Source organism: Geotrypetes seraphini, chromosome 10, assembly GCF_902459505.1.
Source record: "Geotrypetes seraphini chromosome 10, aGeoSer1.1, whole genome shotgun sequence".
NCBI lineage: Eukaryota > Metazoa > Chordata > Amphibia > Gymnophiona > Dermophiidae > Geotrypetes > Geotrypetes seraphini.
In genome coordinates, this window is record NC_047093.1 from 66,436,526 (window position 1) to 66,460,098 (window position 23,573).

At 43.5% G+C, this 23,573-nt stretch overlaps 1 protein-coding gene across 33 annotated transcripts in view; it reads left to right on the top strand.

The window, feature by feature from the left end:
• The window catches only part of DAB2IP (DAB2 interacting protein), an 898,952-nt gene that overhangs the window by 705,565 nt on the left and 169,814 nt on the right, over positions 1-23,573 (top strand). For all 33 annotated transcript variants that reach the window (XR_004540860.1, XM_033960821.1, XM_033960835.1 and 30 more), the window contains 3 exons: positions 805-958; positions 17,985-18,083; positions 21,044-21,598. Coding sequence is in view for 32 of the 33 variants with exons in the window: in XM_033960821.1 (XP_033816712.1) it covers positions 805-958; positions 17,985-18,083; positions 21,044-21,598 (808 nt within the window). In the remaining variant the exon portion in view is untranslated. The remainder of the gene's footprint in view (positions 1-804; positions 959-17,984; positions 18,084-21,043; positions 21,599-23,573) is intronic.

Genomic DNA, 23,573 nt, shown 5'->3' on the forward strand with positions numbered 1-23,573 from the left:
ACCGCAAATGACCGGGACCGCTAACCACCAACGGCGAACGATCGGGAGAACACTGTAATTTATTGGTTGGACTAACGAGGAATTCCTAAATGAAGATTTTTTCACAATTTCTTAGGTCTCCCATATTTGCTTATATACTACAATAAACTTTGATTTTTTTTTTTTTTGGTATGTTTAATGTGTGGTATCACAAAATCCAAAGAAAGTAGCAGCAGTCATTCCTAACAGACAAAATCAATTACCGCTTAAATACATGCCTTATTGAAAACATTCTTGACAAGTCATATATCCCCTCCCCCCCTTTTACAAAGCCACGTTAGGCTTTATTATCACCAGCCATTATTTTTATATAAAATTTAATTGATAGATGGTATATTAAATAACAAACCTGGAAACTTGCATGGCAGTATTAGCTCTGACGTTCATGGGAATTCTATGAGCATCGGAGCTAATACTGCTGTGGCCAGCAATAAAAAAGCTTTGTAACAAGGGCAGATAATTATTATTATTATTTTCTGTTTCTAATACTTATCACACCTGAACTGATGCAAATCTCTTCTCAGCTATCATAAAGAAACAGAAAGAGTCCCCAGACTTACAGTAGTTAATTCAGTGAAATACCGATGTGCTAGTTGATAAATGTATGCACTGTCTCCACTTTAAGAAGATTTTTCTCATTCCTCTTCATTATGGATATACTGAGAACCACTAATTCAAAACAAACAAACAAAAAACTTATAAGAACAGTTAATTATTGAAACACTATATTTATGAGAGCTTTATCATCTTTTCTTCTTTCCTCAGATCACATCTAATGCCGAGATTGAAAGAATCACGATCCCACGAATCTTTGCTCAGTCCCAGTAGTGCCGTTGAGGCTCTGGATCTCAGTATGGAGGAAGAGGTCGTCATCAAACCTGTTCACAGTAGCATTCTAGGCCAGGATTATTGCTTTGAGGTAAGATTCAAAATTTGGCTGGTTTAGGTAGTTTGGATTATGACATCTAATTGAAGATAGAAGATTGGTAGGCGGTAAGAGATTTACAAAAAAAAAAAAAAAATGGAGAAGCTTATGCTCATGGAGTTTAGAACGAACGAGCAAATAGTGGAGACTTTCAAAACACGGGTATACTCGTTTAATTCAGAACTCTGCTTTATTTGTGTGGTGGCTCGACATGCACGTGTTTCGACTTAAACGGCCTGCCTCAGGAGCCTTATTATTAGCACAATATATTGTGCAGAATACAGTGTATCACAGGTAAGGACAACTTCTCAAAGGGCATTGGTCTTCATACTGTGGTGTTCCATGTTGCTCCACTGAGCTTAGCAGAACTGGAGAACTCTCAGCAAGTCTGAGGAGCCTCCACTGTTTGCTTGTTCGTTATTTGGTTGTGGAGGCAACACTCCTGTTTATTCTTGCCACGGAGTTTAGAAAGCATCACAATTCTATGGTTGATTTAGGTTGTGTTGTTATTTATGTTGTCCATAACCCAGTGGATCTTCTGAGGAGAACAAAATTGTATGGCTTGCTATAGGGTTCAACCTCACAGTAGTGTAAATATAATGTAAATATCAATTTTTTGGATCCTCGGAATTTAACACAGTAATCCTTCACATATTGTTTGGAAATCTGTTGAAATCGTCATCGATCCATAGTTTATTCTTTTTAACCATTTATTTTAATTTATAACTTCAATAATTTAATACTTAAATGATCTCTAAAAGATTTTCTTTTGAAAAGTTTTCAAGCGTTTATCTTTTCAATGAAGCTCTGTCGGCTGGTGGCTGCTGCAGTCCCCAGCCAACAGAGCTTCATTGAAAACTTTTCAAAAGAAATCTTTTAGAGATCATTTAAGTATTAAATTATTGAAGTTATAAATTATCAATGTATTAAAATAAATGGTTAAAAAGAATAAACTACAGATCGATATGTGAAGGATTACTGCGCTAAATTCCGAGGATCCCCAAAAAATTGATATTTACATTATAGTGAGAGGGTATAGATCACACACTACTGTGAGGTTGATTTATAATAATAGTGTGACTACTAAGGATATCAAATCTACTGAATAAGGAAAAATGCTGAGCTATTCAATAAACTGTCTTGAGTAAGATGGAGAACAAACTCATATCAAGTTGATTTTGCTACCAGACCTCAAACACCTGAGGCACTACTTGTTAATTTTTTGTGCCCTTACAGGGGTGATGTGTTCATTATCAGTCTTGGTATGATCACATTTGCATATTAATTCTTTTGATTATTTAAAGATAAGTGCTTTTCCTTTATTAAATCATAAGCACATTACCATTTTTTAGCCTGTAAAAATAATCAAAAGAATTGATATGCAAATGTGATCATACCAAGACTGATGATGATTACATCACCCCTGTAAGGGTACAAAACATTAACAAGTAGTGCCTTGGATGTTTGAGGTCTGATAGCAAAATCAACTTGATAAGTTTGTTCTTTATCTTACTAAGGATATCGGCCATATAGGAAGATTTGCTATAGGGTTCAGCATTATCACCATTACTTGGATTTAAACATCATTTGTTTGTAGATGACATTCAATTATAGATGAAAATTGGTGAGAACCAATCTACAAGTACCACCCAGAGTAATGGATGTTTATATGAAGTCTTTGTTGGTTTAACGTGGCCTAATTAAATCTCAACCCTGCAGAAGTCGCTATGAGTTGTTGACATTAAAGTTCTACTGAATTGTAAAGGGGTGGTTAAAATCCTAGGTGTATTGATTGACAGACAGTGACTTGTCTTTGGTGAATCAAATTTCCCAAGTGGTGAAAGTGTCTTTTATAGTTTGCCTATTGTGATGGATTCATTTTTCACAGATAAAAAAGATTTGACTAGATTAGTCCATGCATTTGTTGTATCTCAGCTGCATTATTATATTAGCTTTCCAAAGTACCGTATATACTCAAATATAGGATGAGATTTTGGGGCCAAAAAATGGGGGTCTTGTCCTATATTCAGGTCATCTCCCAGTGACCACCTGAAACCATCCCGAACTTCCTACAGGCCTGCCTTAGGCCAGGACAGGAGGGATCCCTCCTGTTTCCTGCCCCGGCCAACACTAATAATTACCACCCTCCCTCCTTCCCTCCCTCGCGTACCTGTTACCTGGTGGTCCAGCAGCATATCCCTTCTGCCGATTGCGAAGCTAGTAGCCAGCGGCGCACGCGGGCCAGCACGTAGGAGTGAGCTTTTTGTGCTCCCGGCTGGCCCTGCACCACTCCTTGATAGGCTGCCACCAGTTCTCGCAGGATTCGCGGTTCTCACGGCTCTCGCAGATCCTGGCAGGGGAAGGCATGAGGGAGGGGACACTGGGTGCAGATCCTGGCAGGGAATGGTACTTGAATATTAAGCCCCCGTCTTATATTCGAGTCAACCATTTTGCCTCCTTTTTGAGGGGAAAAATGGGGAGCTCAACTTATATTCGAATCGACTTATATTCGAGTGTATACGGTACCAGTTACAATGGCTTCATCTTGTTCACAATACCACAACTTGATTATTAATGAATTTGTAAAAGCCTGAGCAGGTTTTGGGGTTATGCCTTTGTCACACACAGACAGACACACATGAAAGGTGCAACAAAAACTCTTTATTAGTTCAGAAACCTGAGCCATGTTACATCACAGGCTCAGGTAAAGCATAATAGCCTTTAGTTCAAAGGCAAATGTCTTGAAATGGGCCTGTGGCTTACAGGGCCCAAAATACTGTTCATAGCCAATGGCTGCCATGCCCCAAACACAGGTTGCAACAGTCTTTGTCTAGTCAAGTATCACAGTCGGGCCCTAGCCAGGCCCCAGGTACCCCAGTTAGATTTTGGGCCTGTTGGAATAGATAGGGAAAATACTTTAAAGAGTACCTGATTACTATTCAGTGTATTGTAAACCGCTTTGGGTGAATCACTTCATGAAAAAGGCAGCTAATAAATCCCAATTAAATAAATAAAAATTAAAAAATGGCAATTGCTAATTAAGAATGACATTCTAATATGCAGGGTAAATATCCCTCGTGTTCTTGGGTTTTTTTTGTGAAATTTTGCCTTGTATATGATTGTTCTTGAGGAGATTTTAATAAAAAAGATTTGAAGAATCAATACAGAACATAAGGGAATAAGTAGTAGGAGGTTATAATTCTCATACCAAAAAGTAAAAAAATTGGAGCATTCAGACATTGAAGCTATGGCTTGAGCTAAGTAAATCCAGTATCCCTCTTTTTCCCTGTATCATAAAATAAAATGTGATTTTACTAGGGTGAAAACAAGTTATGTACAAATGTAGATATCTGGAAGAAAATGTTAAAGTTTAAATAAATCTGATTTTACTATAAACATCTGTCATTTTCTCTTATCTTAGACATGTGGAGAATAATTTTGTAACAGGTGCCTAAATCATGCAGCAGACATGCACAGTGAAATCTGTTTTATAAAAACAATTTAGGTGTATAAGTGCCTTTGTAATATTTCTCTCTCTCTCAAAAGTAGAAGCACTGTTTACATCTGTTCTGAGGCTCCCATAACTGTCCCGAAGAATGTTATGTACAGCAGCGTGTAGTCCAAAATTCAAAATCCATCCTGTAGTAATGCCTGTATTCATTTGGGATAAAAGCATGTGCTAAGAGGCTGCCAGGACATACTTTTATGTATGTAAAGCCTGGAGAATGTTATACATGTATAGAAAACACTGTTTTACCCTACAGAGATTGCTGATGAAATTAGCTCCGTGAGGTCAATTTTCAAAGTAATTTCTGTAGAAAAAAGGCATTTCATCCAAATAATTTGGCTGTCTGAAACTTGCCCACACTCAGATGAGTTTAAAATCCACACAGTGAACCACAGCTTTCATCCAGGTATAAAGTAAGCACAGTTATTTATACCTATGTTTTCTGCAGGTAGCATTTTGCTGAAAAAGTACAGTATAGATCAGTCTAGCATGCACTAACCTAATGGCAATGGTGCCCTCAGTGCTACTAAATGGATGGTGTTTATGGGATAAAAAGTATACAGCCTTTATCCCAATACTAACACAATGAAACAGACTCTTATGCCACTAGGTATGTGACCTTTGGCAAAATATTTTGATCCAAATTAGCGAGAAAGATTTTCACATTAGATCCAGCACAATCCACAAGAAGGCACAAATTCTAAATACTTTATATACTCGAATATAAACCGAGATTTTTGGGTCCAAAAATGGGAGTCTTGGTTTATATTCAGGTCCACCTTAAATCCTAGTGGTCCAGTGCTGTGGTGAGTCGAGCTGGGATGGGAGCAATCCCTCCCTCTCCCAAGGTGAGGTGTCAGGTCCTGTCCCGGCTTTCAGCCGGCTGTAGGAACTCAATATGCCCTCTTCCTCCTTTCCTGCTTTGGAGAGCAGCATAGGCCTCCCCCAGAGCTTACCTTAGTCACTGGTGGTCCTGCGAGGTGAATCGGGGCAGGAACAATTCTCTTACACTCCTGTCCATGCACTCTCACTTAAAAAATGGTTGCTGTGAGTTCCTGTAGACTCATAGAGGGAGATCGCTAGATGTATTTAGATTTTAGTAAAATCTTTGACAGTGTTCCACACAGGTGTTTAATAAATAAATTGAGTACCTTCTGTATGGGCCACAAAGTGACGGACTGGGTCAGGAACTGGTTAAGTGGAAGGCATCAGAGGGTAGTGGTCAATGGAGATCACTCAGAGGAAAAGGATTTTACCAGTGGTGTGCCTCAAGGTTCGGCTTGGACTTGTTTATTTTAACATTTTTGTAAGCAATATTGCTGAAGGGCTAACAAGTAAGATTTGCCTCATTGTGGATGATACCAAAATCTGCAATAAAGTAGACACCCATGATGGTGTGGAAAATATGAGGAAGGACCTAGTGAAGCTTGAGGAATAGTCTGAAATGTGGCAGCTTTAATGCTAAGAAATGCAAGTTCATGCATTTGGGCTGCAGAAACCTGAGGGAATGATAAGTTTAGGGGGTGTAGAAATTTTGTGCATGAAAGAGGGACTTGGGTGTGATAGTATATAATGATCTTAAGGTGGCCAAACAGATTGAAAAGGTGGCAGCAAAAGCTAGAAGGGTGCTTGGGTACAGGGCCGGATTTTCCTATAGGCTAACTAGGCTTCAGCCTAGGGCCTCAAGATCAAGAGGGGCCTACATTCAAATTGTTAGCAAAATTAAAATTATACTATTCTAAAAACAGTGAACACTAAAACACTGAACCGAAAATAAGGAGAAATTCTACGCTTCGGGATCGGAACCAGCTCCGGCCGCAATGGGGCGCCGACGGCTTCTCCCTTTCTTTTTCTCGCCCTGGGAGGAGGATCGGGGAGGGAAAGACGTCAGTCCCGCGGGGAGAGAGGCAAAATGTGGATCCGTCAGGACAGGGCGGCCCAGACTGGCAGGGGGGTTCAGTGGAAGGGGGATGGGAGGCAGGCATTGGAGGGGGGTGGGAGGTTTAATGGAAGGCAGGCAGGCAAAATGGCATGGGGGGGGTGTTCAATTGAAGGGGGATGGGAGGCAGGCGGGCATCGGAGGGGGGGTGAGGTGAGGAAGGACGCACTGGGGGCACTATGGACATAGGAAGGGGCAATGTTGTGTGTTATGTTTGATTAGTTATTGTTACAAGTACTATATATGGTGCTGAGAGTAAATGTCCAAATAAGTGTTCTCGACTTTTTTTTATTTATTATCCGTGTCACATTTTTTATAAAGGTTAGTACCAATAACAACATGTTTCATTTAACATATTGATATATATCACAGTAATGATGTATTTTATTATCTCTCTTGTAATTTACAAACTTAAAAATGGGAGGTGAAAGGGCCTCATAAGTGGAATAGCCTAGGGCCTCTTTTCATCTAAATCCGGCCCTGCTTGGGTGCATAGGGAGAGGAATGACCAGTAGGAAAAAAGGAGGTATTGATGCCTTTGTATAAGACTCTGGTGAGACCTCATTTAGAATATTGTGTACAATTCTGGAGACTGCATTTTCAAAAAGATAAAGACAGGATGGAGTCGGTTCACAGAAAGACTGCTAAAATGGTCTTCTTCATAAGGATTGCAGGGACAGACTTAAAGATCTCAATATGTATACTTTTGAGGAAAGGCAGGAGAGGGGAGATATGATAGAGACGGGCAAACTTGCACGTTCTGTGTCTGTATATGGCCATTTGGGAGAGGATGGGCTGAAGAGGGCTTCAATGGCTGGGAGGGTTTAGATGGGATGGAGAAGGTTTTAACGGAGATTTCGGTTGTTAGAACCCAAGCACAGTACCGAATAGAGCTTTGGATTCTTGCCCAGAAATAGCTAAGAAGAAAAAAATTAAAAAAATTTAAATTGAATCGGTTTGGGCAGACTGGATGGACCATTCGGGTCTTTATCTGCTGTCATCTACTATGTATGTTATATTTAAATACCTACAGTATATAATCGAATATAAATTGAGATTTTGGGGCCAAAAAAATGGTCCAAAATGGGGGGTCTCTGTTTATATTCAAGTCATACCCAGATGTGCACACCCTGCCCCCCTCATAGACATGTTGCAGGCCTCCCCCAGGCTTGCCTTGAGGCCTCATGGTCCGGCGGTGAGCCGGGATAGGAGCGACCCCTCCTGTGCCCTGTCCTGGCTGGCTCAGCACCACTCCACCTCTATTGCGCCTCCCGCACCTGAAAAGGCCTACCTTGCATGCCCTGGTGGTCCAGCAGTGAACTGGGGAAGGAACAATCCTCCTATGCTTTTGCCCTGTGCAAAACACTAAAGGAAATAGCTTCTGTGAGTTTGTATTGCAACCTCATGAGACCACAGTAACTCACATGGTTGCTGTCAGAACTCGCAGCAGCCATTTCCTTTAGCAGCTCTGCATGGGGCAGGAGCGTAGGAGGATTATTTCTGCCCTGCTTCACCATGACCACTAAGGCATGGAAGGTAGGCCTTTTCAGGTACAGGCCTGGAACAGGACACAGAAAGGGTCACCCGTGTCCTGGCTCACCACTGGCTCACCAGGTCTCAAGGCAAGCCTGGAGGAGGCCTGCAGCAGGTCGGAAAGGGGGAGGGGTTTGCAGAACCGGCCGAAACAGTTGCTCCTGTCCCAACTCACTGCTGGACTACAAGGGCTTAAGGAAGGCCTAGGGGAGGCCTGCAACATGTCTGTGAGGGGGCAGGGTGTGCCTAGGGGAGGCCTCTGCTGTATTCTGGGTTCTCTCGCAAGTTCAGATTCCAAATCAGCGTTCAGATTCCGAGACAAAATTTACTGAAAAAAAGTTTGGATTCCAATTTGTTCAAGTTCTGGGGTGTTCAGATTCTGAGGTACCACTGTACTCTGAAAATTGTATTCAGATAGGACTTTTGAGCAAGAACCTTCAATACTCCTTTGGAAGCAAGGGCAAAATCATACCATGCCATACATTTTCTTCTATACCGCAAGTTTGGACAAAGATTCAGTGTGTTTTACAAAAAGATTTCTAATTGGTGGTCATGAACAATGAATTACAGGTTTGAAGAGGTAGAGATGCCTTTGAATTATAGGTTTGAAGAGAAGAGACGAGTCTTTAGCTTTCTACGAAAGTTGTAATATGTGTCCGGTTGCCTTGAATAATCTGAGCTTGAATGGACCATATTTTCTTCCAACCAGCTCTTCATTTTGTTAGATTTTTAAGTAGCTTCAGTAAATAGCTATTATTCAGTGTGTGTATATGTCATATCATGCGGTTTTGCTATGCCAAATTCATTTTCTCTACTGAATGGAATGTAATTTAAAGCACTGTAAATCTGGCCATCTGTGTGCTTATTTCTACAGAAAATAAATCTCTGAAAAATCCCTTGATGTACATACAGGGATAGATTCCCTGCTATATAAGTTCTTTGGGGAGTTTTTGAAATTAATATTTAGTTTCATTAGAAATTATCAAGAGAAGGATTCCCTATATTATAACCTCCTACATGCATCTTCCGCCCAACCAAAGATGATTGCTGAACAGTGTTCACAGGCTGTAGTTCCTTCTGAAATCTGGAACACACACATCCTGGAATCTGGCTTGTATGTGTCACAATTGGGGAAATGCTTGAAACCCTCTTTCCAACCCCTAGAAAGCTTCTGCAAGCTGTCCTTCCACATACATACTTTAATTGCATTTGATAACATGCTTCACCAAAGGAGTCTGATGTGTGAAATAAAAAAATTCTTTGAAATCTCCCTCATCACTCCCTCAACCCAATTAAACAAATATCATAAAACTCAAAATGTCCTCTCACCTGCAGTAATTAAATCCCCTAATTAACCAGAAGCCTTGAAATACAACCAGGTTTTAAAATGTACTCTTAACAGAGGGATAAAATCTGTCACGATATAAGTCCACTGATACAAGCCACAATTTAGGGCCACACACCAGAAAGGCATAATATCTGCCATGATGAATTAAGATCCTGCAAAAGCTGATAAATCTAAATTAAAGAACATAAATATGATGATCTATCACAGAACTGGTCTTGAAATATCAGACAAAGGATTTTAAACAATCCAGTATTAAATGGGCAATCAATGGAGGAATGACAGAACAGGGGAGTGAGGGGCATTCCCTCAGTAATACTGTAACAAAACCACTATACAGCAGGGGGCATTAGCTCACTGGTACTGCAATTATAACACTGGACATCAGAGAGTGATATGAGTAAGCCACCTTAGGGTAGGTGGAACAACCCGGCTGTGTCATGGGACAGAACTCAGGCATTGAGGAGCTCATATGCCCCAGAGTAGAGTTATTCAGGGAGGCCCCAAGACAAGAAGTCTCCAGAAGGAGAGATCTTCCCTAGCTGCGGGCTAACGAGAAGCCTGGGAAAGCAGAATGATCCTCAAGTGATTGTGAGAAAGATTGGCAAGGTAAGATACCTGTCAATTATTTGAAGACTTAGATGTTAAGTATGAAAGGCTGAAGGCAAGCCTGTGTATGAAGCTGGATGATCCCGAGCTGTGGGTTAAGGAGAAGCCCGGGGAAGCAGAAGGGCTGTGAAAAAAGACTGTCAAGGTGAGCATATGTTCTCTGCTTGGCTGTGGTAAGCCAACTTCTTATGCTTTTACATTGTCTAACTCACATTTAAGTTTCGCTTAGGAAGTCTTGTCAAACATTTGATTATCCCTGCAGGACGACTAAGTGTAGGTCGGCTCACATCCTGCCCACAGCCCACCCTAACCACTCCTCCAGAAATGCCCCTTTCAGCTCTGGGCACACAGTGGGATTCAGAGGCCTATAAAGTCCCTGGATAGGTCCAAAAAGCCATTTTGATTATCGGCACATGGACTGCCTGTCTTTTAGGAAGACTAAGTGCCAACTTGGGCAGGTTTTTAGACGTGTTTTAGTTTTGATTATGAGCCCCATAACCTTTTAAGTCCATCCGTGGCATCTGTTTCTATTACAACATAATCAGCAGAATAATCAGGATCTGTGTGCATTGCATCAGAGCCATGCTGGTCAGCGGACGTGGGAATCATCCATCCATCACAGAAAGTGCGATCTCTCTGCTGCATACCATTCATGATATAAATCTGCACATCGCATTGCAAATATTGACCTGCAGTGCAGCATAAATTTTCAATTCTTTTTTGTATATGGATTGATAACGATGAGCGAGGATATTTTGCTGGAATTTAATACTCTGACAGAAATGTTGAGTACCTGAAGACAAGATGATCTTTATGCCCAAAAGGCATTCACAGTTAGGAGATACCTAATCCATTGATCAGTAATACTATTATAAGTTGCTAAGTTATATTTGTAAAGGGGATCTGGAGACCATATTGGAAGAGTGCTCACATAAAGAATTTATTGGATTGGGACCAGAAACTAGACCAACATAATCTAGAAGGCCATTGGAGTTAGTCCACACAGATGTCTCTTTTCACAGTCAGTAAGGCAGCTCTCTGTGAGAAATTCCCAAATCCTTATTTGTCCTGTTTGTCTGTTTTATTAGATTATAAATTCTATCGAGCAGGGATTGTCTGTTTAAAGTGCAGCATTATGTACATCCGACAGTGCTATAGAAATAATAATAATAAGTAGAAGTAGTAGTAGTAGCCCAATTCGATGTCCTGAATCAATGAGTTTACCTATAACAAAAAAAATAGCAGAGGCAGTAATTAAGTGGCTGCTGTCACTTTACAGGCTGCTTGTATATATTGTCCTAGCTAGGTCAACCAGGTATCTTTATTTCTTATGAAGTCCTTATACTAAGCCAGGGGTGCCCAATAGGTTGATCGCGATCGACCGGTAGATTGCCAAGGCAAAGTGAGTCGATCATGGAGCCCATCCCGGGCTCCATGATAGACTCACTTTGCCTTGGCGATCTACCAAGCCAATCAGCCTTCATCTGACAGACATCAATTCTGCTATCGGAGAGGAAGTTCGGGCCAGTCAATCGCTGCCTGGCTGGGCCGGAACTTCCTCTCCGATGGCAGAATTGACGTCGGGGAGAGGAATGCTGGTCGGCCTGATGCAGGGAAGCAGGGAGAGCTTGGGGCAGCGTCGGCTTGGGGGCCTGTTCCTCAATGGAGGCGGCAGTGGCTTGGGGGAGAGCAGGGAGAAAGAAAGAAAGGGGGCAGGCAAGGAGACAGAAGGAAAGAAGGGAAACAGAAAAAAAGAAAGGGGGCATGAAGAGAGAAAAAAAAAGGGAGGCAGGGAGAGAGGAAGAAAAAGTTGGGGGAGGGAATGAGGTCTGGAGGAGAGGAAGCATACAGCCTGAAAGAAGGGAAGAAAGATTGGATGCACAGTCAGAAGAAGAAAGTGCAACCAGAGACTCATGAAATCACCAGACAACAAAGGTAGGAAAAATTTATTTTATTTTCAATTTAGTGATCAAAATGTGTCTGAATTTATATCTGCTGTCTATATTTTGCACTATGGCCCCCTTTTACTAAACCGCAATAGTGTTTTTTTAGCGCAGGGAGCCTATGAGCTTCGAGAGCAGTGCTGGGCATTCAGCGCAGCTCCCTGCGCTAAAAACTGCTATTGTGGTATAGTAAAAAGGAGGGGGTATATTTGTCTATTTTTGTATGGTTGTTACTGAGGTGAAAGTGCATAGAGTCATCTGCCTTGACCTCTTTGAAAAAACCCCGGAATAGGAATGATAATTAACATTTTCTCAGCGTACAGTGTGCTTTGTATTTTTAAAAATTTTTATTGTTGGTAGATCATTTTGACTTGGTCATTTTAAAAGTAGCTCGCAAGCCCAAAAAGTGTGGGCACCCTTGTACTAAGCTGAGGTAAAAAAAGGTCAGGTTTTTCCTATGTATTAAGGTTATTTTTACTGCAGCAGTAAAATGGCCCTTTTTCTGCAATTACTGATACCTAATTTATAGGCAGTAAGGGCTTATACACTAATCCTGCACTAACCAGTTAGTGCAGCTGTATTACCATGTACTAATTGAAAATATAGTAACACTAGTGTTTAAGCCCGTTACATTAACGGGTGCTAGTAAAGCCTCCTTCCCTCACATGGCCCTTATTTTCAGCCCCAGCTCCAGCTCCAAACCCATTTTTACCCCCCCAGCCCCTTTCTCCCATATTTTCCCTTTCAGCCCCAGCCCTCCTTTTCTCACCAGCAGCATTTCCCTCCCCACCCCACTACCCTGTGCAGTAGCAGCAGCAGCATACCCTCCCCGTCCATTTCCCTGTGCAGCAGCAGCAGCAGCAGCATTTCCCTCCCCCACCCCACTTCCCTATACAGCAGCACCTCTTCTGTGCTCCCCCTGTCCTTCTTCCCTGCTCCCCTTGTCCAGCAGCACCTCTTCCCTGCTCCCCCTGTCCCTCTTCCCTGCTCCCCCTGTCTAGCAGCACCAATTCCCTGCTCCCCCTGTCCCTCTTCCTTGCCCCCTGGTCCAGCAGCACCTCTTCCCTGCTCCCCCGGTCCATTATCACCTCTTCCATGCTCCCCCTGTCCCTCTTTCCTGCTCCCCCAGTCCAGCAGCACCTCTTCCCTGCTCCCCCGGTCCATCAGCACCTCTTCCATGCTCCCCCGTCCCTCTTCCTTTCTCCCCCGGTCCAGCAACACCTCTTCCCTGCTCCCCATGTCCCTCTTCCCTGCTCCCCTGGACCCTCTTCCTTGCTCCCCGGGTCCAGCAGCACCTCTTCCCTACTCCCCCGGTCCAGCAGCACCCCTTACCTGCTCCCCCAGGTTCTACTCCCCCTGTCCCTCTTCCTTGCTCCCCTGGTTCAGCAGCACCTCTTCTCTTCTCCCCCGGTCCAGCAGCACCTCTTCCCTGCTCCCCCTGTCCCTCTTCCCTGCTCACCCAGTCCAACAGCACCTCTTCCCTGCTCCCCCGGTCCAGCAGCACCTCTTCTCTGCTCCCCTGGTCCAGAAGCACCTCTTCCCTGCTCCCCATGTCCCTCTTCCCTGCTCCCACATTCCATCAACACCCCTTATCTGCTCCCTCAGGTTCTACTCCCCCTGTCCCTCTTCCTTGCTCTCCTGGTCCAGCAGCACCTCTTCTCTTCTCCCCGGTCCAGCAGCATCTCTTCCCTGCTTCCCCTGTCCCTCTTCCCTGCTCCCCCAGTCCAGCAGCACCTCTTCCCTGCTCCCCCGGTCCAGCAGCACCTCTTCCCTTCTCCCCTGGTCCAGCAGTATCTCTTCCCTGCTCCCCATGTCCCTCTTCCCTGCTCCCCTGGTCCAGCAGCACTCCTTACCTGCTCCCCTGGGTCCTTCTCCCCCTTTCCCTCTTCCTTGCTCCCCCTGGTCCAGTAGCACCTCTTCCCTGCTTCCCCGGTCCAGCATGGTCGTTTGCAGCCTGGTGAAGATCGCAGCCGGCTTTTGCGAACCTCGCAGGCCGCTCTGCATCTCGATAGTATGTTCCCTCTGACGCAATCGTGTACGTCAGAGGAAACATGCTACCGAGGTGCTGTGCAGCCTGTGAAGTTTGCTACAGCCGGCTGTGATCCTCACCAGGCTCCTTTGAACACGAGAGCAGCGGTTGGTGAGTGAGGGCGGGGGGGGGGGGGGAAGCTCCGGAGTGTTCCCTGCCGCTGTGTTCTATAATAGAATTTGGCTAGGGAACAGAAAACACGGCAGCAGTGATCACGAAACCCTAAGTGCGCATGCACGCTTAGGGTTTTATTATTATTGATACGTAAATGACAGCATTTAAAGACATGAATGGTCCATCTAGTCTGCCCAACCATACATGCTCCATAAATACCGGTAGTCAATGAATGCCCACTCTCTGCCCCTAGAAAGTGCTTCAGCAAAATTAAGATATATTTTTAGCACATATTTAGTGCATACCAGTTTGGAACTGCCCCCCCCCCCCCCCAGTTTGTTTTCTGCAAGCAAGTTGCTCATTAGTTTGATCTGCTCTGCGGTTTTATTATTTCCAGGTGGTTTTTCTTAGTGTTCTTTGGAGACTTGGTGCCTGGAGATTCCCACTTGGAGAGAAGACACAGACTCACACAGTAGAAGTCTTCTGCTAGCAGGATCAGCCCTTAGGGACACCTAGCTAGCTAGTCTGCTTTTAGACTTTTTTTGAGCCATCCTCTGTATAGCTGCTCACATCCCTGATTTAATCAGGAGCATGAGCGCAGGCTGTTTGGCTCTTTTCCGGCTTGGCCGAGACTAATAGTGGACCCTCAGGTTCACTCACTCTGCAGCCCCTCAATATCTTTATTGATTTATTTATTCAATTTTTTCAGCCCGTCCTCCCAAAGGAGCCCAGAACGGGTTACATCCATAATAATTGAGACAGGACAGAGATGACATAATTTACATGAATTACAATATAGACATGACAATAATTTATAATATAGATATGACAATAAAACATATGCATAATGTGACCATTTATTTTTTTCATCAAAAAAGGACATCTATTAATATTCAGTCCTGCCCTAGCCCCGCCCCAATCCCACCCTAGCCCCGCCCCAATCCCACCCTAGCCCCACCCCCAATTTCTTCCATACATTTTTCATGTACACACAATATCTTATTATTTCATAATGGTAACCATAAAATTTTAAAAAACCACAAAGCACCCTAAATGCAGAGAAAATGTTAATTATTTATATTTGGGGGGTTTTCAACAATGTCACCTCAGTAACTATAGAAAAATATAGTGCAAAATATAGACAGCAGATATAAATTCTCAAAACTGACACATTTTTATCACTAAATTGAAAATAAAATCATTTTTCCTACCGTTGTTGTCTGGTGATTTCATGAGTCTCTGGTTGCGTTTCCTTCTGACTGTGCATCCTATCTTTCATTTCTTTCTGCACTCAGGCCCAACAATTGTCCCTTTCTATTCCCTCACTCCTTCCTTCCTTCCTATGTCCTTAGTGCACTCAGTACCTTCCTATGTCCTTAGTGTCCCCAGCGCCTCCTTCCTATGTCCTTAGTGCCCCCAGTGCCTCCTTCCTATGTCCTTAGTGCCCCCAGATCCAGTGTCAGTTCTCCTTTGTACCTTTGTTCCAGGTCTCCCTCTCTCTTTCTCCCTCCTCTGTTATGATCTTGCCTCTCTCTGCTCTTCCTCAGGGACTCTCCCCCTCTGTCTGCACCTCCCAAAGTCCTGCTTCTGCCTCCTATCTTTCCCCTTTGGTCCAGGCCTTTATCTCTCTAGTCTTTCTTCTACTTACAACCCCACCCCCTTCTCTGCCGTTTTCTCTCCTTCCTTCATCCCTCCTTTCTATGTCCCCTCAGTGCCTTCCAGCCTTTGTCCCACCCCCTCCCAAAAAGCCTGCCGGCCTACCTCCCCAAAGCCAGCCTTCCCCAAAGCCAGTCTGCCTGTCTACCTACCCCAGAGCTAGCCTGCCTGCCTGTCTCCCCCAGAGCCAGTCTGCCTGCCTCCCCCAAAGCCAGCCTGCCTGTCTCCCCCAAAGTCAGCCAGTCTGCCTGCCTACCTCCCCCAGAGCCAGCCAGCCTACCTGCCTCCCCCAGAGCCTGCCTGCCTACCTCCCTCCCTCCCCCAGAGCCAGCCAGCCTGCCTGCCTACCTCCTCCAAAGCCTGCCTACCTACCTCCCTCCCTCCCCCAGAGCCAGCCAGCCTGCCTGCCTACCTCCCCCAGAGCCTGCCTGCTTGCCTACCTCCCCCAAAGCCTGCCTACCTACCTCTCTCCACCAGAGCCAGCCAGCCAGCCAGCCTGCCTATCTCCTCCCCCCCTACCACGGAAAACAAAAGCCTCCCTCCAGGCCCGATTTAGGTCCACCGCCGCTGCTCCTCTGCTGCCACTACTCAAACCCGGAAGCCTTCTTCCCGACATCAATTCTGACGTCAGACAGGTAGCGATTGGCTAGCCCGAAACGTCCTCTCCGACATCAGAATTCACATCGGGAAGAAGGCTTCTGGGTTTGAGTAGTGGCAGCAGAGGAGCAGCGGCGGTGGACCTAAATCGGGCCTGGAGGGAGGCTTTTTTTATTTTTTTTTGGTGCAGCAGGGGAGGGACAGGAAGCGATCGCCTGTCCCGTTGTCCCCGCGCACAGCTTTGGGACGCTGTCCCTGAAAATGGGACATTTTGGCATACTGAAGCTGTGTGTGGGGACAACGGGACAGGGGATCCGAAAATGGGACTGTACTGTTCAAAACGGGACGTATGGTCACCTTACATATGCACTAAGTAGCATCTGGTGAGATTAGGTGGCGTAGGTGCGTTGACTGAGTGGCATTTCTCGGTGAATGACTTTAAGGCGCTGGGTTTGTAAAGAGGAAGGTTTTCACAGCCTTCCTGAAGTTCCAGAGTTCATCTAGTGATCTAACAGATGGGAGGATGCTGGCCTACATTTCAGGCATCTATCATAGCCCTAGGGAGATGCCTAAGACCATTTAAGCTCACCAAAGGTCACTTCTGGGTGAAACTACGCCCAGTCTTGGGCGAGCTTAAGTGTCCCGACACATCTCCCTGCACCTGCGACAGATGCCTACAGTGTAGGTTGCCTCCTTCATTTATTGTTTTTTTAAATAGAAAATGTATGTCCCGATTGGCTGGTTAGACAGCGGTAGGACAGCTACCACTGTCTACAATTGAGACGTCGTTTATAGAATTTGCCCCTAATAGGATATCTACTTCATTCCTTGCCAAAAAGGGACAGCAGCTGAGCCAGTCCTGGCTTCTACCCATATGGATATCTGGAAAAAAAAAATTGTTGCCTTTATTTTTGGATAAAATCAGGGCTGCTTCAACAGTATAGTCGCCCCGTACTCAAATTCCTTTACAAATTCATGAGAACTACACTGCCTACTGGGGATTGTCTTATGACCTAATGTAGTATAAAGACAGCAGCAGTCTTGACCCCTGGGGGGAGGGAGGAGAAGTAATGGAGGAGGCCCTTACAGATTTCTTTGGGTATGTTCTGTTTATCAGAACTTTCACTGTAAAAAGAGCCCAGGGAGATATGCTCCAGCCGATTCCATGAAGACTGTTGTTGACTTCAACTGAGCAAAATAAGGATAGACTTTTTGTGTGTGTATGCTTCCATCAGTCAAGTGGTATTTTGCTCACATAGAGACAAGAAACTCATTTATCGAAAACCAGCACAAATGAAAAAAAAGGCTGCCCTAGTGTCTCTAGTGCTATTTAGTAAAAGGAGCCCATAGTTTGAAAGGAATTGGAATGGTAAACAAGCATTATCTGGTTCTTTTGAAAATGCTTGCTAGATTGCAACCTGCATGGTTATGAATTTGGATAAAAGTGGAGCAGGTACTATTGGACAGAACACCATGTACTCCGATATATTTCAGGCGTGGATTTAGCACAGCTGAAAGCTGGATCAGAGATTGATAAATTATCTTTTTATTTTAAAACAATAAGGTAAAAAATGCGAGTAAAATGGCATGCAGCGGCAGGAGAAGGTGTAATTTTTTATAAATGTTTCTCAGTGTTTTGAAATCTGCTTCATATTGGCAAAAGATCTTTTATGGCAGCATACACATGGCAACAAGGTGAAGCTATAAGATCCCTGTCAGGAAATAACTGCCTTTTCTTTTCATACAGGTGGCTACTTCATCGGGTAGTAAGTGCTTTTCTTGTCGTTCTGCAGCAGAACGAGATAAATGGATGGAAAACCTAAGGCGTGCGGTACACCCAAATAAGGTAAAGGATTTGAAATATTACCAGAGTAATAGTCTCTTTCCTCATTACTACATTTTATAACCCTCTGCATCGTAGCAGCAGGGGACATATTGTCATTTGAGGGAGTAAGTGTAATTGTGGGTCAGGTTTCTATATGACTTTCTCCTGCAATATATATTTAGAAGAAACATGCAACCACCCATCCTCTGCAGACTACTGCTGTTCCCTCCCTCCCCCCAATCACTGATTATTTTACTAGCTGGGAGAAATCAGACTTAACAAAGGAATATCAGTAGTGTCATTCCGGATTAGACCGAATGTCTCCTGAAGTCGGCATTCTGTCTCAGACAGTGGCCATGCCAGGTTACCTGCCCGCCTGTATCAAACATTTTAATAGAGCCGTATGTCCTACACATATCCAATTTTTTTTTCTTTAATACAGAAACTATTAACTTTGGTCATATTTTCTGGCAGTACATTTCACAGATTAAATTGGATATTGATTGTAAAAATATATATATATATTTTTTTTCTTAAATAGTTTAATAAATTATAAATCTACTAGCTTTTAGTTTCCTGGAGTGGTGTTCTACATTCACTCATGATTTTATAAACCTCTATCATATCTCATCGTCAAGCTGAAACATTAAGAATGTTAAATTTAAATGCCAGTACCTTATTTAATCATTCATCATTTCAGCTCTCTAGAAGCTCTGGTAAGCTCTTGTCATTCCACTCAGTGTTTATGATACTCTGGGCATATTCCCAATTCAGATTGTTGATGTGTGGTTGTTTGGGACATCAATGATAGCACAAGATGCAGATACTGAAAGTTCATCTCTACTAAAGCTGAGGCTCATATAACTAAAATCTGGTTGACGTTGAAGAGCTGGCCTCCATTTTGCATGGTCTTAGCTCCCCCTAAGGAGCCCTCCAGGACCTCCCAATGCTCTGTAATTAGGGCAGCAAGATCTAGATGCAATGGAAAAAATGAAGTCTGTGCCTGGGAAGCAGTCTGCAGAGACTCCAGGTTACACTCCTGCAGCGATTCTAGGATGAGCTCAAGCAATGCTCTCATTTTAAATAGGTGGCATACTGTTGGGTCTTCCCCTTGCTCAAGAGGGACTACAGTCTCCTGGCTCCCAGTCTTTGAGATCCAGAATCTCCCAGAAGGGACAATTCACTCTTGGACAATAAAGGCATAGAATCCGACTTTCAGTACCCCCCCAGTCATTATCAAATTGTTCCTCTGGCTCCTGCTCAGGAATTTCTGCTAAAGAAAATACACCTGGAAAGGTCATGTCCCTTTGCGCAGACAGCATTGTTCCATAACAGATATGAAAGATCCCAGACAGTTTAAGAAGGTTTTCCACAATAAACTGATGAGTTCTGGAGTAAATTCCTGACTAGGGATACCCGGGGCACCCATCCGGCTGTTTCCTGGGTTCTACAGTGTCCACACACCTGCACTTTACCCATACTCCATCCCAAGGCTCTGGATGGGGTTATTTTCCATGGATAAGGGGGTCCTCTGTGATCATCTGGCCTTAAGGGTGCCAGATGGGGCTAAGCAACAGGCTCCTACCCCTCCCTCAAGTGCCCCGTGGTACATGGCACACGGTCACTATTCAGTTGGCCATCTGTCACAAATCTGGCATGTTATAGGGATATCTCCATTGGAGGATTCCACCCCAAATGTTTTAAACCAAATTGAGGGGGTTTTGAGGCAGATAGAGACTTTTATTCAAAATCAGAAAAATCCAAGATGGCTGAAAATGGCCAAAAATGGCCTGCAAAAACCCATCTAAGTGTCAAACAAATTCTGGGCAAGGTTTTTTTTTTTTGAGGAGGGGGACTCTAAAATGAGTCCCAGAAACCTGCAAATTCATACACCCCTGCCCCCCCTCCCCCCACACACAATTTTCCAATAAACTTCAATAGGCAGCATTCACTGTCTGTCTGTGTTGGGTTAGTCTGCTGCAGTTGTCACAGAAACTGGAAATGGAGAAGACACTGCCTGTTTGCTCAGCAAACCAGTCACTTGCTGGGATCCTGGGGCTGCAACTCAGACTAAAGCTCGACCAAGACTTCAATCCCCGTAGATCCACACATTAGCTGGGGGAGTAACTTACACAGCCGACACCCATTAAGGCCCTGCTAGACTATACTGGGGTGCTTAAGCTGATAAATCAGGATGTGAGCTAGCTTCAAGGGAAACAGATCCAAGCTCCACAGGAACCTAGAGGGAATTGCTCTCAAGGTTTCTCCAGGATCGACAGATTTGAACAAGCCTTGAAGCTGGTATCCCTGGAGCTGCAGGCATCGGTCTGCTGCTCTCTTGTGGTACACACATGCCTGAAATGGCACCAGCAATCATTGTAGCAGGAGACAGCACAGTCTCGCCTATTTGTGGATGCAGTATATGATATGTTCCAGACCTTGGCTTGCAGGATGTGTTTGGCGGTGTTTTAGTAATCTATACTGAATTACCCTCTATATGGATAAGTGCTCTGCCAATTTTCAGTGGCACTATATGGATTGGAGTGAGGACAGAGTGTAGGTGTTCTTTTAATCTCTATGGATGGTCGGTGAGATTCAGTTGCTATCCATATAGCTCTGGGGATGAATTTAGGCCAGCAAAAAGGCTGTCCTAGCTTAAACTGCACAGCTATATGGATAGCAACTGAATATTGCTGCTATCTGTAGAACCAGCAATGGACACTGCTTTATACTTATATTCAATGCTGTTTGCTGTCCAACTAGCAACACAGACTATATGGAATATATTTACATGCACAGCTGGCATATCTAAAAACTGCTGATGCGGGGTTTGAATATTAACAGAACAGTTTATATATGGGCTCAAGAATTCACATTATTCAAAGTAAGAATGGCAAGCAGCATTAATGTTCTAAAGCTTCAGCGGCCCCAAAATATTTATGATTGGACTAAATAGTCTTTAATTTCTATTTTCATTTCAGGACAACAGCAGAAGGGTAGAGAACACATTAAAGTTGTGGATTATTGAAGCAAAGGACCTGCCAGCCAAGAAAAAGTACTTGTGTGAATTATGTCTAGATGATGTGCTTTATGCAAGAACTACCTGTAAATTGAAAACAGACAATGTCTTTTGGGGGGAGCACTTTGAATTTAACAACCTCCCATCACTTAAAAACATTATGGTGCACTTATACAAAGAAACGGACAAGAAAAAGAAGAAAGATAAAAACAATTACCTGGGGCTGGTGAACATTCCCATTGTGTCCGTCATGGGGCGGCAGCTGGTGGAAAAATGGTACCCAGTGGTCACTCCTAACCCCAGCAAGGGCAAGTCCTCGGGTCCAATGATTCGTATCAAATCACGCTACCAAAGCATGAGCATACTCCCCATGGAGATGTACAAGGAATTTGCAGAGTATATTACCAACAATTACATGGTTCTCTGTTCTGCACTGGAGCCCGTGCTTAGTGTGAAGAACAAGGAGGAGATGGCTTCTGCATTGGTGCATATACTACAGAGCACTGGAAAAGCCAAGGTAAGGCTGTTGTCATAAATTATTAGTGATGCAAAGGTGGATTTGTTTTCATTTCAAGCTTCTCTTTATTTCTCAGTTGAAGCTTCAGATGTTATTGGTCTCATTTCAGGAGATTTGTACAGTAGGATCTGTATGCTACTCATGAAATGTCAAACTTTTTACTGCTCGGTTCAGTCCTCCTTTCCTGTCAGTATGTTCTGGGAATTTTGGAGGTAAAAATATTCAGAAGGAATTCAATCAAAGACCTATTCCGTTAATTTGGCTCATTATTTCACATAGGTACCTTGTGATAAGTACAGTGTTTACATTGTATGCCACATTCAACTGTAGGAGCCCTTTAAAGATATGCTAAATATAGACTTAATACTAAACACATCCCTAAATTTGCAGGTCTTGTGCTAAATTATCCATTAGTGCTGTGGTTCTCAAGCCTGTCCAACCAGTTGGGTTTTCAGGATATTCCTAATGAATATGCATGAGACATATTTGCATGCCTCTCTCTTCCTTTATATGCAAATCTGACTGGCTGGGGGTCCCTCAGGACAGGGTTGAGAACCGCTGCATTAGTGCAAGGGACTTGCAAAAAAACTTAAAGCAGTAAAACTTACCACCTTCCATTTAGGAAGCATTAAATGCCACCATGTTAACATTACATTACATTACGGATTTCTATTCCGCCATTACCTTGCGGTTCAAGGCGGCTTACAAAAGATTTATAAACAGGAGTTACAATGGGAGAACAATTGATTTACTAGAGTAGTAAAGAGAAGATCTTTTGACATTTCTCGGGTAGTTGAGAGTAAGGCGGCTTACAAAAGATTATAAAAGGGGGTTACAATGGAAGCACAATTGTCATTACTAGGGTAGTAAAGAGTAGATCATTTGTCATTTTTTAGAGTTTTTAAGAGTACGTGAAGTTAGGGCTGTTTCAGGAATTTCTTGAAAAGTATAGTTTTAATTTCTTTTCTGAATGTCTTGTAGTCTGGGATGGTCATCAGAAGATTGGAGATCTGGTTGTCTAGTTTTGCGGCTTGAGTGGCTAGGAGGCCGTCGTGTAGTTTTGATTGTTTTACTTCTTTGATCGGAGGAGGAATGAATGGGGAATGCGTTTTTCTGTGTCTGGTTGTGGATGCTTAGATGAGGCGGTTGTTCAGGTAGGATGGGCTGTCTCCGTTTAGGGTTTTAAATAACATGCAGTAGAATTTAAATTGTATTCTTTCTTGGATGGGTAGCCAATGTGAGTTGATGTAAGCTTCTGTGATATGTTAACTCATCTTTAGCTAGTTAGCGTGTGCTAATTTGAATGTACATGCTAATTAATGCTTCCATCACCACCAAATGAACTATAATATTAAGAGCCCTTTAGCTTAGTACAGACATGGGCAACTCCGGTCCTCGAGGGATGGAATCCAATTGGGTTTTCAGGATTTCCACAATGAATATGCATGAGATCTATTTGCATGCACTGCTTTCAATGCATATTCATTGGGGAAATCCTGAAAACCTGATTGGATTCTGGCCCTCGAGGACCGGAGTTGCCCATGTCTGGCTTACTACAAATATCTTATTTAGTAAGTGTAAGAGCTCATCTGAATCCACTTCCCAGGACCTCAGCGATACCACTCAGGGTTCGATTGCTCTCATGGCCCAAAAGCATTCTCTACGCATTCTTAATGCATGCAAACTGGATTAATATCACAAAATACTTTAATGCATTTTGCAGTAGTCTGTTTTACATGTATCAGGGCTTAACGCCCTGTGGTAAAAGGGTCCCATAATTTCATATATTGCAAACCTTCACATTCTGTTAAAGTTTCTCCTACACTTTTATTTTAAAGAAATAACTAGGAAAAATGAAATGAACTATGCACCCTTTGGAGAGAACTCTGAAGGCTATATTACCACTCCTGATACATTTAATGCATCCTTTGTCTTTTTACTGACTGACCTCGTGAAACATTTAGTTAGATAAGAC